The 13,529-nt window shown below is 45.6% G+C and overlaps 1 protein-coding gene across 4 annotated transcripts in view; it reads right to left on the bottom strand.

Moving 5' to 3' along the window:
- Window positions 1-13,529, bottom strand: part of LOC310708428 (complement factor H-like) — an 80,200-nt gene that overhangs the window by 17,187 nt on the left and 49,484 nt on the right. For all 4 annotated transcript variants that reach the window (XM_083506748.1, XM_083506746.1, XM_083506745.1 and 1 more), the window contains 4 exons: window positions 8,555-8,737; window positions 7,308-7,487; window positions 1,867-2,037; window positions 85-261 (listed from right to left, as the gene is read on the bottom strand). In XM_083506748.1, coding sequence (XP_083362874.1) covers window positions 85-261; window positions 1,867-2,037; window positions 7,308-7,487; window positions 8,555-8,737 — 711 coding nt within the window. The remainder of the gene's footprint in view (window positions 1-84; window positions 262-1,866; window positions 2,038-7,307; window positions 7,488-8,554; window positions 8,738-13,529) is intronic.

Below are 13,529 nucleotides of genomic sequence, written 5' to 3'. Positions count from 1 at the left end.
TGCCCAGAGTGGCTGGGGAAACACAGCCAGATGGGTGGAGTATAAATAATAAATTATTATTATATCATAAATGTATTTTCTTACCTCTGCAAGTTGGTGGTGGGGACCACTCCCTATTTTCGCATGTTGAAGTACTTGATTCGCCAAGTTCAAAACCTTCATGGCAATGATACTCCACACTTTCACCAGAAAGATACTTTCTCTGGGATCTATTATTTACCTCACCATGGGCAATTGCAGGGGGGTCTCCACATCTTGAATCTGGAAAGGGAGTTATATAACATGCGGTCTTCATGAATACAATTAAATGGCATAAAAACATTTCCAGAGTGTTTTATATGCAGAACTGCTCCCTCCTTTTTCATCTGGTAGAAAGTTTCAGAGGCAGCCAATTCAAAGTCGGTTTGTGTGTGGAGGTCCCCAAGCCACCCCTCAAAATAATTCACAAATCACACATAATTTTTGTTTAAGGTTTTTGGCATAATTTTGGCCACAACTTTATTAAAATGCATAATCTGTGAGTGGTTGCTTAGAAGACATCTGAAGGCAGCCCTGTTTAGGGAAGTTCTTAATGTTTGATATTTTATCGTGTTTTTAATATTCTCTTGGAAGTTGCCTAGAGTGGCTAGGGAAACCCAGCCAGATGGGCATGGTAAAAACAAGAAAATTATTGATTGATTGATTGATTGATTGATTGTTCTGTCTGGGTATGCAAAGAAGAGTGGGATATACAGTCAATCAATCATCAATCAATCAATCAATCAGATCACATCATATATTTTGCTTCATCAGCTGTGTAGGGGACAACAGGGGAAGAGTGTAAGACACTTGGTTGCTCCTTATGGCATCAGCTGCCATTCGTGTTACATCTAATTCCTGCCATTCTATTGAGCGGCTCCCAAACTTATTGGAGAGAAATTCACCATGGAGCACTATCTCCACCCTTATGCCAAAGAAACATATTTATTTATTTTCCTTTCCAATCTCTTTTCAGAGCACTTGGAAATGCTTTGTGGAGCACCAAGTTCTCCATGCAGCAGAGTTTGGGAACCACTGATCTATTGAATAAGCATCTTTATTACCTCACAAGTGCATTACTATTTATAAAAAAGGTAAAGGACCCCTAGATGGGTTGCGGCGCTCATCTCGCTTTCAGGCCAAGGGATCCAGTGTTTGCCCACAGACAGCTTTCCGGGTCATGTGGCCAGCATGATTAAACCACTTCTGGCACAATGGAACACCGTGACAGAAACCAGAGTGCACGGAAACGCCGTTTACCTTCCCGCCACAGCAGTACCTATTTATCTACTTGCACTGGCATGCTTTTGAACTGCTAGGTTGGCAGGAGATGGGCAGAGCAACGGTTTAGACCACAGCAACACCCACAACCCTGGTTTGAATCCCCATTATTAAATAAGAAGAACATAAGAAGAGCCTGATGGGTCAATGGCCCTTCTAGGCCAGCGTTCTGTTCTTCAAGTGGGCAGCAAATGTCTGTTGGAGACCTACAAGCCTGATCTGAGCATAAGAGCAGTCTCTCTTCCTGTGATCTGCAGCAACTGGTATATGCAAAGCATAGACATCAATGGCCTTCTCCATTAATTTCTCCAGTCCTCTTTTCAAGCCATCTAACTTGGTGGCTATCAATGTCTTCTGTATGAGTAGGTTCCAAAGTGTAAGTGTGTCCTTAGAATAATTTGAGAGAGGAATTGCCATTTTGAGGCCACATTGTCATTTATATTTTCTAGTTTCTTTTCATTTTTAAAAAGTTGTGCTTCTTTAGATTATAAATCACACACCACCACCCTCAATTCTCTGACTTCTTGAAAACAAAAAAGGGAAATATGAAAGGAAGATCATACTAACCTAAACAGCGTGGTGGGATTTGCCACTTTCCATTGTCACATTTTATTTTTTGTGGCCCTTGAAGAAAGAAGTTCTCCTGACACCTGAAGCTTATCTCCTCACCACTCTTATAGTTTCTCGTATCAGTTATGTCAATGGCATTGGGAAGCTGAGGTGGTGGTGGACAGAATGCTTTAATAAAGAAATAAAAGTCCATTAGAATTCAATGATATAAAGTTATGCAAGGAAACTATGAAAAGTGAGCATCTAGTCAAACCTCCTTATCCCTTGAATGGATTCAGTGTTGCAATGAGTTAGTTGCATTGGTCTTGAAGCAAAGAGCTGCCTGGTAAACCTGCAAGAGAAGCAGAACTTCTCCACTTTAGTTCCAGTGAGATCCCCATGTTGCCTCATCAGGCTCTCCAAAACTCAGTGCAGGTGAGGTGTCTGTCTACAGAAGTGTGGAGAGTTGCTGCCACTCCTGAAATTTATATTTGCATGCTACCCTTCCTCTATTGCAGTGTTTTAAGCTGTGTATGGTTCAGTTCAGGTTTGCACGCTTGTGGTATACCAAAAAGGTTCTTGCTTGCAACCTAAATCTGACATGCGAACTCAACCCAGATTTTACTATTATAAAGCTACCGGAAGGTCACTCTTGAGAAAGTAGCAAGATATGCCACCCAATCCAGTTTTATGTGTTTCTGAATCCTGGGCACCACAGTTAAGTTGACCTCCAGGGATGGTGCTCTCAGACAGGGATGCAGAAGGGAAAATGTACCCTGTGCCTCTATTTGCAAGAACCAACAGCCTGTAGTGACTGCTTTGCAAGCTGCTAATTCTGTCCTTAGGTCGAATGATTGCCTTTCCCATGTGGCAGCAATGCTTCTGCTCCTGAAGTGGATAAACTAATATCCTGATCTCACACCAGCCGAGTACATAAGGCATGCAGAATTCATGCAATCTTAAAGGAAGCTTTATGTGATGTTTCCAAAGGAGATGAGTCTAGTCTACCCAGGAAGGCACTCCTGAACAGGTCTGTCCCACTCTTGCTTCCAGTGGCCACATCTGTCACTCAAGTTGAGAAACCATGCATTTGTATATAGCATGCAAAACTGTGCCTATGCATTCTGGCTCAGGTGACCATTTTCCATTAACACATTTTGTTTTATGTTGATTGGAACCACAGATGTAGGTTACAACGTTGTTGTTCATAAACTTTTTCTCCAGAGAAGCAATTGGTACAAACTCTGCATTCTGTGGACGTCTACATTTTGCTGCAACATCTAACAATTCAAATGTTGTTGAAGTAAAGTTGTTTGTTAGCAAATCACAATCAAATAGAGTTAGTCAACTAGAAAATCTCACTGGTATTTTTCATGCACGTCTATTTTCCAATACGCCTTTCAGTCTTTATTGCAGTCAATCCTTGCAGCAGTTCTGGAGGAGAAATCATAATTATTGCCATTTTTTATAGGGCAGCTGAGGTGAAGAAGTAGTAACAGACTTGATTAAGACCACAAAGTATGTCTGTGGCAGAGGTCTCCTGGCAGTAGGTCTAATTTCCTGTCCAATGGATCACAAGCATGTAATTGCTTATGTTTTTTGTTGTTTAGTCGTTTAGTCGTGTCCGACTCTTCGTGACCCCATGGACCAGAGCACGCCAGGCACTTCTGTCCTCCACTGCCTCCCGCAGTTTGATCAAACTCATGCTAGTAGCTTCAAGAACACCATCCAACCATCTCATTCTCTGTCGTCCCCTTCTCCTTGTGCCCTCCATCTTTCCCAACATCAGGGTCTTTTCCAGGGAGTCTTCTCTTCTCATGAGGTGGCCAAAGTATTGGAGCCTCAGCTTCACGATCTGTCCTTCCAGTGAGCACTCAGGGCTGATTTCCTTCAGAATGGAGAGGTTTGATCTTCTTGCAGTCCATGGGACTCTCAAGAGTCTCCTCCAGCACCATAATTCAAAAGCATCAATTCTTCGGCGATCAGCCTTCTTTATGGTCCAGCTCTCACTTCCATACATCACTACTGGGAAAACCATGGCTTTTACTATACAGACCTTTGTTGGCAAGGTGATGTCTCTGCTTTTTAAGATGTTGTCTAGGTTTGCCATCGCCTTTCTCCCAAGGAGCAGGCGTCTTTTAATTTCGTGACTGCTGTCACCATCTGCACTGATCATGGAGCCCAAGAAAGTAAAATCTCTCACTGCCTCCATTTCTTCCCCATCTATTTGCCAGGAGGTGATGGGCCCAGTGGCCATGATCTTCGTTTTTTTGATGTTGAGCTTCAGACCATATTTTGCACTCTCCTCTTTCACCCTCATTAAAAGGTTCTTTAATTCCTCTTCACTTTCTGCCATCAAGGTTGTGTCATCTGCATATCTGAGGTTGTTGATATTTCTTTCGGCAATCTTAATTCCGGCTTGGGATTCATCCAGCCCAGCCTTTCGCATGATGAATTCTGCATATAAGTTAAATAAGCAGGGAGACAATATACAGCCTTGCCGTACTCCTTTCCCAATTTGGAACCAATCAGTTGTTCCATATCCAGTTCTAACTGTAGCTTCTTGTCCCACATAGAGATTTCGCAGGAGACAGATGAGGTGATCAGGCACTCCCATTTCTTTAAGAACTTGCCATAGTTTGCTGTGGTCAACACAGTCAAAGGCTTTTGCATAGTCAATGAAGCAGAAGTAGATGTCTTTCTGGAACTCTCTAGCTTTCTCCATAATCCAGCGCATGTTTGCAATTTGGTCTCTGGTTCCTCTGCCTCTTCTAAATCCAGCTTGCACTTCTGGGAGTTCTCGGTCCACATACTGCTTGAGCCTGCCTTGTAGAATTTTAAGCATAACCTTGCTAGCATGTGAAATGAGTGAAATTGTGCGGTAGTTGGAGCACTCTTTGGCACTTCCCTTCTTTGGGATTGGGATGTAGACTGATCTTCTCCAATCCTCTGGCCACTGCTGAGTTTTCCAAACTTGCTGGCATATTGAGTGTAGCACCTTAACAGCATCATCTTTTAAAATTTTAAACAGTTCAGCTGGAATACCATCACTTCCACTGGCCTTGTTATTTGCAGTGCTTTCTAAGGCCCATTTGACTTCACTCTCCAGGATGTCTGGCTCAAGGTCAGCAACCACACTACCTGGGGTGTACGAGACATCCATATCTTTCTGGTATAATTCCTCTGTGTATTCTTGCCACCTCTTCTTGATGTCTTCTGCTTCAGTTAGATCTTTACCACTTTTGTCCTTTATTATGGTAATCTTTGTAAGAAATGTTCCTTTCATATTTCCGATTTTCTTGAACAGATCTCTGGTTCTTCCCATTCTGTTGCTTTCCTCTATTTCTTTGCATTGCTCGTTTAAGAAGGCCTTCTTGTCTCTCCTTGCTATTCTTTGGAAATCTGCATTCAATTTCCTGTATCTTTCACTATCTCCCTCGCATTTTGCTTGCCTTCTCTCCCCCGCTATTTGTAAGGCCTCGTTGGACAGCCACTTTGCTTTCTTGCATTTCTTTTTCATTGGGATGGTTTTAGTTGCTGCCTCCTGTATAATGTTGCGAGCCTCCACCCATAGTTCTTCAGGCACTCTGTCCAGCAAATCTAAATCCTTAAACCTGTTCCTCACTTCCACTGTGTATTCATAAGGGATTTGGTTTAGATTGTATCTTACCTGTCCAATGGTTTTTCCTACTTTCTTCAGTTTAAGCTTGAATTTTGCTATAAGGAGCTGATGATCTGAGCCACAGTCAGCTCCAGGTCTTGTTTTTGCTGACTGTATAGAGCTTCTCCATCTTTGGCTGCAGAGAATATAATCAATCTGATTTCGATGTTGCCCATCTGGGGATGTCCATGTGTAGAGTCGTCTCTTGTGTTGTTGGAAAAGCGTGTTTGTGATGACCAGCTTGTTCTCTTGACAGAACTCTATTAGCCTTTGCCCTGCTTCGTTTTGATCTCCAAGGCCAAACTTGCCAGTTGTTCCTTTTATCTCTTGATTCCCTACTTTAGCATTCCAATCCCCTATAATGAGCAGAACATCCTTCTTTGGTGTCACTTCTATAAGGTCTTGTAAGTCTTCATAGAATTGGTCAATTTCAGTTTCTTCAGCACCAGTAGTTGGTGCATAAACTTGGATTACTGTGATGTTAAAAGGTCTGCCTTGGATTCGTATCGAGATCATTCTATCATTTTTGAGACTGCATCCCAGTACAGCTTTTGCCACTCTTTTGTTGACTATGAGGGCCACTCCATTTCTCTTACGGGTTTCTTGCCCACAGTAGTAGATATGATAGTCATCCGAACTGAATTCGCCCATTCCCGTCCATTTTAGCGCACTGATGCCCAGGATGTCAATATTTATTCTTGCCATCTCATTTTTGACCACATCCAACTTACCCAGGTTCATGGTTCTTATGTTAATAAATGGCAATTAAATATGACAAGTGTCTATATAAATATGAGTTGCATTTATTTGTAATTTGCTTGACACTCAGCTCTATTTCTCCTTTACATCTCCAGGTGAGGCAGTGGAAGTGCTGGACCAGTGTCTTGCCTTGGTAATGGACTGGATGAGAACCAACAAACTGAAGCTCAATCTAGATAAGACTGAGCTACTGTTAGTGGGTGGTTTCCTAGACCAGATAGGTGGGAGGTCGCCTGCTCTTGATGGGGTTACACTTCCTCTGAAGGAGCAGGGTCGTAGCTTGGGGGTACTCCTGGATCCTTTGCTGTCGCTCAAGGCTCAGGTAGCCCAGAGTGCCTTCCATCAGCTTCGGCTGGTGGCCCAGCTACTCCCCTATCTGGACAGGGATAGCCTAACTACTCTTGTTTATGCTCTGGTAACCTCAAGGTTAGATTACGGCAATGTGTTATATGTAGGGCTGCCTCTGAAGATGGTTTGGAAACATCAGCTGGTCAGAATTCAGTGGCCAGGCTGGAGCAAGGCTGTTTGAGCATATTACACAGATCCTGGTTCAACCGCACTGGCTACCAATTAGTTTCCGGGCTCAATTCAAAGTGCTGGTTTTGACCTATAAAGCCTTAAACGGCTCAGGACCACAATACCTCAAGGACCGCCTCTTCCCCTATGAACCTACCTAAGATCATCTTCTGTGGGCCCCCTTTATGTACCTCCTCCTTGAGAGGTCCAGAGGGTGACAACACAACAATGGGCCTTCTCTGCAGTGGCTCCCCGTCTGTGGAATGCTCTCCCCAGGGAAGTTTGCCTGGCGCCTTAATGATACACTGTTAAGGCACCAGGCAAAAACGTTCCTTTTTAACCAGGCCTTTCGTTGATCTGATTTACCCTTCTGGTTTATTTGGGGGGGGGGGCTATTGGCTTGTTGTTTCTGTTTTTATTATGTATTTTGTGGTTTTATATATTGATTTTATTCTGCGAACCGCCCTGAGACTCCTGGGTGTAGGGTGATATATAAATTCAATAAACAATAATAATAGCTTACCAGCACATAATGGTAACTCCCACTGCCCATGCAGACACACAGCTTCTTTAGTTCCAACAATGAAAAAACCTCCATTACATTCATATGCCACAGTTTCGCCATGCAGATATCTATCTGAGTCAACACTGGCAGGGCGTCCATTTCTAATATTTGGAGGTACTTCACAAGCTCTGGGTTCCTCTGTTGAAAACAGAAGGAAATGATGTGAAACAAAACATGAGTTCTTTATTTTCTTAAAACGATCATCTCAGTCCCCAGTTGTTTTGGCTGCTCATTCTCTTCAGCCTCTCCTACACGCCAGATAAAAAATGCCAAGGGAAGCTTATCAGGACTGGTCGTTGTCCTCTTCAGATCACCACACAAACGCTTCTTGTTCTTTTATAAAACTTTTTATTGCGTATTAACAAAACAATCTTATAAACGGTTCTTAACGATTATTCCGCAGAGTCACTTCTTTCAGATACCTTCTGAGCTCTGCTTCTCCATGACCAGCCACTCTCAAAATGGCGAACGCACCCTTCCCTTCGCTTTCCCGCTCTTTTTTCTAACCTCCTGGCTAGAGCTGGCTTGTATCTCCCCTCCTCTGAATCTGAGCTAGAACTGAACCCTTGCCTTTCCTGGGAACAGTCCCTCCCTGTTGTTCCTCTCGCTCTCTTCTATTAGATTCACTGCTCTCCTTCCCCCCTTGGGGAATGCTTTCTCCCTCTGAGAAACTGGAAACTTCTAACTCTTCCCTGACACAGCTCTTTATTTTTCAGCTCATCAGTATATATTGCAGAAGTAGAATGAAGAGGCAGACTTTGATATTATTATGGCTTGTATGATTTTAACTTCATTCTTAATAAATGAGCATTGATTTGTTGTTATTTTTCTCTGTTCCATTTTGATCTTATTTCCAGTCCCAAGCATTGGAAACTTAAGACTGGAATTTAGAAATATCTTCTTTTATACCACATTTGGGTAAACATAGCATTTCAATGATAAAGCAAAGCATGAAGACACTTAAGATGGTCTGATTCTGCTTCATATGGAGACATCAAATGTTACGCTCCACTTTCCCTTTGGCAGACCTTTTTCTTCTCCTGCAACTTGGGAAACTTCTGGGACAGAAAATTCCAGCATATAAATAGAAAAGAAATCCTAGTGGAATATATGCACATGGTGGACTTTGCTGAGTTAACAAAAACAGTTTTATCTGCACATAGCATTTGCTCTGTGAACATGCCTTAGTTGCATCTGTAATTTACCTTTGCAGAGTGGTAAAGATGTCCACTGTCCATCCAAACACTCAATCAACTTTGATCCAATCATTGTAAATCCAAAATTACACTTGTATTCCACCTTTTCTCCATGTTCATATTCTTCCTGAAGGTCACCGCTAATACTGCCATCCAAAATGCTGGGTGGTGGCTGACAAGGATCGACTTGTGCTGGAAGTAAGAGAGCATCACTTCAGTCTTGTATCTGTTGACTCAAAATAAGTCTAGACAGCACACCCTTCCACATAGAATTTTCATAATTATGAAATGATGTTGGATGCGCTGAGTTCCAGCCAGTTGTGTGGAATGGATGGTGTCATTTATGTGGGAAAGACTCAAATGATCAACACTACTCATGTAGCTCCTAGTTTCACCCATTACCAATAACTGCGTAGAGGAAGCCAGGGGGAAATGGTTGCCATGTTGCTGAATGAACCCCCCCCCCCAGCTACAGATAGGTAGGGATGCTCACACAGGGCCATTCTGGGGCTACTCCTGCTTTACATAATTTTGCTTATGGTAGCAAGGAATGTAACCCCTGCATATGATGAAATTTACCTGTATCAAATGGAACTATATAACGGAGTATATTGCATGTATAACATACCATATTTTCCCATATAATTTTGTGTTTCATTTCATTTCAGGCATTTTCTTTCTCTTTCAAAACTTAGTGTCAGGGAACTGCCATCGGAGGAACAGGTGGGGAGAGGGCTCACGGAGGCTGGGAGGGACTCAACAGCTGAAGCAGGGACCAGCAGGGGGAGAGATGGGTCTCTGGAGGAAAGTCTCATGGAGGCTGAGAGAGACGCAGCAGCTAAAGCAGGAACTAGCAGGGAAAGGGGAGGATCTCTGAGGGAAAGCGAGCAAGAGGAAGGGCTCAGGGACACGTCCAGCGAGAACAGTGGGGAGGTGTCAGAAGCTCCCATAGGGAGACCCATTCCTCGCCGGAAGCTGTCACGCCGCGAGTCCCGAAGACGTGTTTCCGTTAAGGAGCTTTTATGCTGGAAGCGCTTCCGAAAACAACCACTGTGGGAATCTGCAAGTGACTAGAGCAGACATGTCTGAGGAGCTCTGTCACACACAGACATTTGTGGAGTTGCACAAACTCTGAGGGACTACGATTTTACGCACAAGCAGCTAATCATCCCATCACAGCATTCCGACAGTCTCTGTAAGCTGCCTGTGCAGGAGAAGGCATCATGAGCGACCCAGCCGGAACCGGAGAAGCAGGAGTTGGAGCGGGTCCAAGCTTGGAAGAAAGGTACCGAGTGTTGGAAATCCAACTGGCGCTGCAGACGGCGAGGCTTGAGGAGAGAAGGGCTCAGGATGCAGACAAGAAGGGGAGAGCCACCCAGTTCACCAGAAAGGTACCAGGATTGGTGCAGAAGTTTGGGGGGGACCCCAAGGACTACCATGCCTTTAGAACAGAGATGCAATATGCCCTCAATGTGCAGTTTGATGAATTCCCTGATGAGGAATCGCAAGTGGCTTTTGTGATTGGGCATCTTGAAAGGGGGGCGAGGGACTGGGTTAGACCCCTGATGGCAACGCATAATGACGTCCTAAAGGACACCATGAAGTTCTTTCGTGCAATGGATCTCATGTTTTCCAGCGATATTGAGGAGGGAGTGGTGCGCAGACAGCTAATGGCTTGCAAGCAGGGAAGCCGATCTGTCTGTGAGTACTGGACTGAGTTCACCATGCTGGTTCACAGATTGGGGTGGGACTTATCGGCGGCACCCATTCAAATGCTATTTGAAGAAGGCCTTGCTTCGGCTGTGAAAGACGAACTTTCCCGGGGTCCTAGGGCGGATTCTATGGATCAGCTGACTAAATCTGCGCTGACCATAGGAGCGCGCCAGGAGGCGAGAGCTTTGGAGAGGCGGGAAGAGAAGGGGGAACGTTGGAAGGAGTTCCGCATTCCAGACATTCCAGAGACAACTTTCCCGCCGGCAGAGCCGATGGAATCGGAACAGCGCGCACGTGCGCAGTTTCAAAGCCCAGTGAGGGGGGAAAGAAGGAGGGAAAAGGCGCCCGGAAATGCTATCTCTGCCAACAGCCAGGTCACTTTGCCAGAGTCTGCCCCCAGAGGAAGGAATGGCAAGGGATGGTGGGAGCTGTTGAGGGAAGAGAGGAGGAAAAACCGGAGCAGGTAAAAGCCAACACCTGGTTGCCACAGTCGGGGCACAGCAGCCAGGCCAAAGAGCAGTGAAAGTGCCCATGCCAGAAGCTCCTAAACCTGCCCTAGTGATAGAAGTGTCGCTAGAGCTGCAAAATGGACACCCCCTAAAGATAAAGGCGCTGTTGGACTCAGGCAGCTCCTGCAATTTCATGAGCAAAGAGTTTGCAGCTGAACACCAGATACAGACTATCCCTTTAAGCAACCCCCTGCAGGTGACCATGATCGATGGCAGGGAGTTGTTTGGAGGAGAAGTCAGCTTGCAGACCGTCCCAATGATAATGAAGGTGGCAAGGCACACAGAACTGATAGCGTTTAATGTGGCCACCTTGGGAGGAGCTCCTATTATTTTGGGGATGAGCTGGCTAGCGTTACATGATCCGCTGGTGGGCTGGCATCAGAGAGTGGTTTCCTTTGGTTCAGCACATTGCTTAGAACACTGCAAAGGGGGAAAGGGTTCAGCAGGGGCCCAAGCCACCCTAGCAGGGACGGAAGTAATGGAGAAAGTGAAGGTACCACCACAATACGCAGATCTCAGCGTAGTGTTCAGCGAGAAGGAAGCTGACCAACTACCCCCGCATAGACCCTTTGACTGTCAAATCAATTTAATCCCTGGGGCACAGCTTCCTGTAGGCAAGTTGTATGCCATGTCAGACAGAGAAATGCAGGAGCTAAGAGAGTTCATTGACAAGAACCTGAAGAGAGGCTTCATCAGAGAGTCCAAAGCAGTGGGAGGTAGCCCAGTGTTTTTTGTGGATAAAAAAAACACGGACAAGCCGAGACTTGTGTGTGACTTCAGGGCGTTAAACACAGTGTCAGAACCCTTGGCTTTCCCTATGCCCAGGATTGACGACATTTTGACCAGGGTGCGGAAGGGAAAGATTTTTACAAAGCTGGACCTAAGGGGGGCATACAACCTGATACGTATAAGGAAAGGGGATGAATGGAAAACCACCATGTTCACCCCTTTGGGGGCATTTGAATATCTCGTTATGCCATTTGGCTTACAAGCAGGCTCGGCGTGCTTCCAATCGTTTATGAACCACGTACTGGGGCCTTTGCTTTACAAGAATTGTGCAGCCTTCATAGATGACCTGTTGGTGTATTCTGAGAATGAGGAGCAGCATGTGAGAGACGTCAGAGAAGTGTTGAGCAGGCTGCAAGCCAACAGGCTGTGGGTGAAACTGGAGAAGTGTCAGTTTCATACCAAGGAGGTGGAATTCCTGGGATACCGTCTGTCAGACAAGGGATTGGCCATGGATCCCGGCAAGGTCCAGGCAGTGCTGGAATGGAAAACACCCAAAACCAAGAAGGATGTGCAGAGGTTCCTAGGGTTTGGGAACTTTTATCGTAAGTTCATCCGAAACTTTGCACACCTGACGGCGCCCATTACGGACTGTCTCAGCAGTAAGAAGAAATTTGTTTGGACTGAGGAGGCGGAGCGAGCTTTTGAGGAACTGAAAAGGGCCTTCGCCTCTGAAGGACAACTTCTGCATGTGGATTTACAAAAAAAGATGAGAGTCGAAACAGACGCATCAGACAGAGCCATAGGGGCGGTGCTTCTTCTGCAGCCAGGGAAGGAGGAGTCAGAGTGGAGACCGTGTGCCTTTTTTTCGCGAAAGCTGAACAAATCCGAGAGGAACTACACGGTGTACGACCGAGAACTTCTTGCTATTCATGAGGCTTTCTGGAGATGGAGGCACCTGCTAATTGGCGCACAACATAAGGTGCAAGTGTGCACTGACCACAAGAACCTAGAGTATTGGAGAACGGCACGAGTGCTCAACCAACGGCAGTTGAGATGGGCCCAGGAGTTCTCCAAATTTAACTTTGAGATTTGTTACGTGCCAGGCCCAGAGAACGTTAGGGTGGACGCTCTCTCACGCAAACCTGAATATTTGGAGGGGGAGGGAGCACCCGAAGAAAGACATGTCATTCCAGAGGACCGCTGGGTGTGTGGGGCAGCATTGGTGGGGCAAAGGGAACTGGTAGAGGGAACGGTGCATGATGAATACGCCCAGGACAAACTCAGGGGTCTCAGGAGGGAGGGAGATAAACCCGGGGGTTTTGAGGAGAGAAACAGGGCGTTGTATTACAAGGGAGCGTTATATATACCTGAAGGTGATTTGAGGGAGAAGGTACTCAAGCAACTGCACGATAGCCCCACAGCAGGGCATTTTGGGCAACACAAAACCATGTGGCTGGTTACCAGGGAATTTTGGTGGCCCAAGGTCAGGGAAGATGTGCGGGAGTATGTGAGAGGGTGTGACCAATGCCAGCGAGCCAAGGGGGAGAGGCGGGCACCAGCAGGGTTCATTAGAACCGCTACCCACACCTGAAAGACCATGGGAAGCAGTGGCAATAGATTTCATGACTGATCTGCCAAAGTCCAGAGGGAAAACAGCCATCATGGTTGTGGTAGACCTGTTAACCAAAATGGCCCACTTTATAGCCTGCTCACATGCTGTCACGGCAGAAGAAACCGCTAAATTGTTTGTAGAAAATGTGTTTAGGTTGCATGGCGCCCCCTTGAGGGTGGTTTCAGACCGAGGGAAACAATTTACTTCCAGGTTCTGGAGGAAGCTCATGAGCTTACTGCATGTAGAGGTCAATTTTTCGACTGCCCGGCATCCTGAAACCAACGGGCAGGCGGAAAGAGCCAATGGCATCCTCCAGCAATATTTGAGGTGTTATGTCAATGACAGAGAGAATGATTGGGTGGAGAAGCTGGCGTTGGCGGAATTTGCCTACAACAATGCGGAGAACGTGTCCACGAGGATG

Source organism: Podarcis liolepis (genome assembly GCF_965112155.1).
Source record: "Podarcis liolepis genome assembly, chromosome: 6".
Lineage (NCBI taxonomy): Eukaryota > Metazoa > Chordata > Lepidosauria > Squamata > Lacertidae > Podarcis > Podarcis liolepis.
The sequence above is the reverse complement of the archived record's forward strand: the minus strand, read 5'-3'. Positions and strand labels throughout refer to the sequence as shown.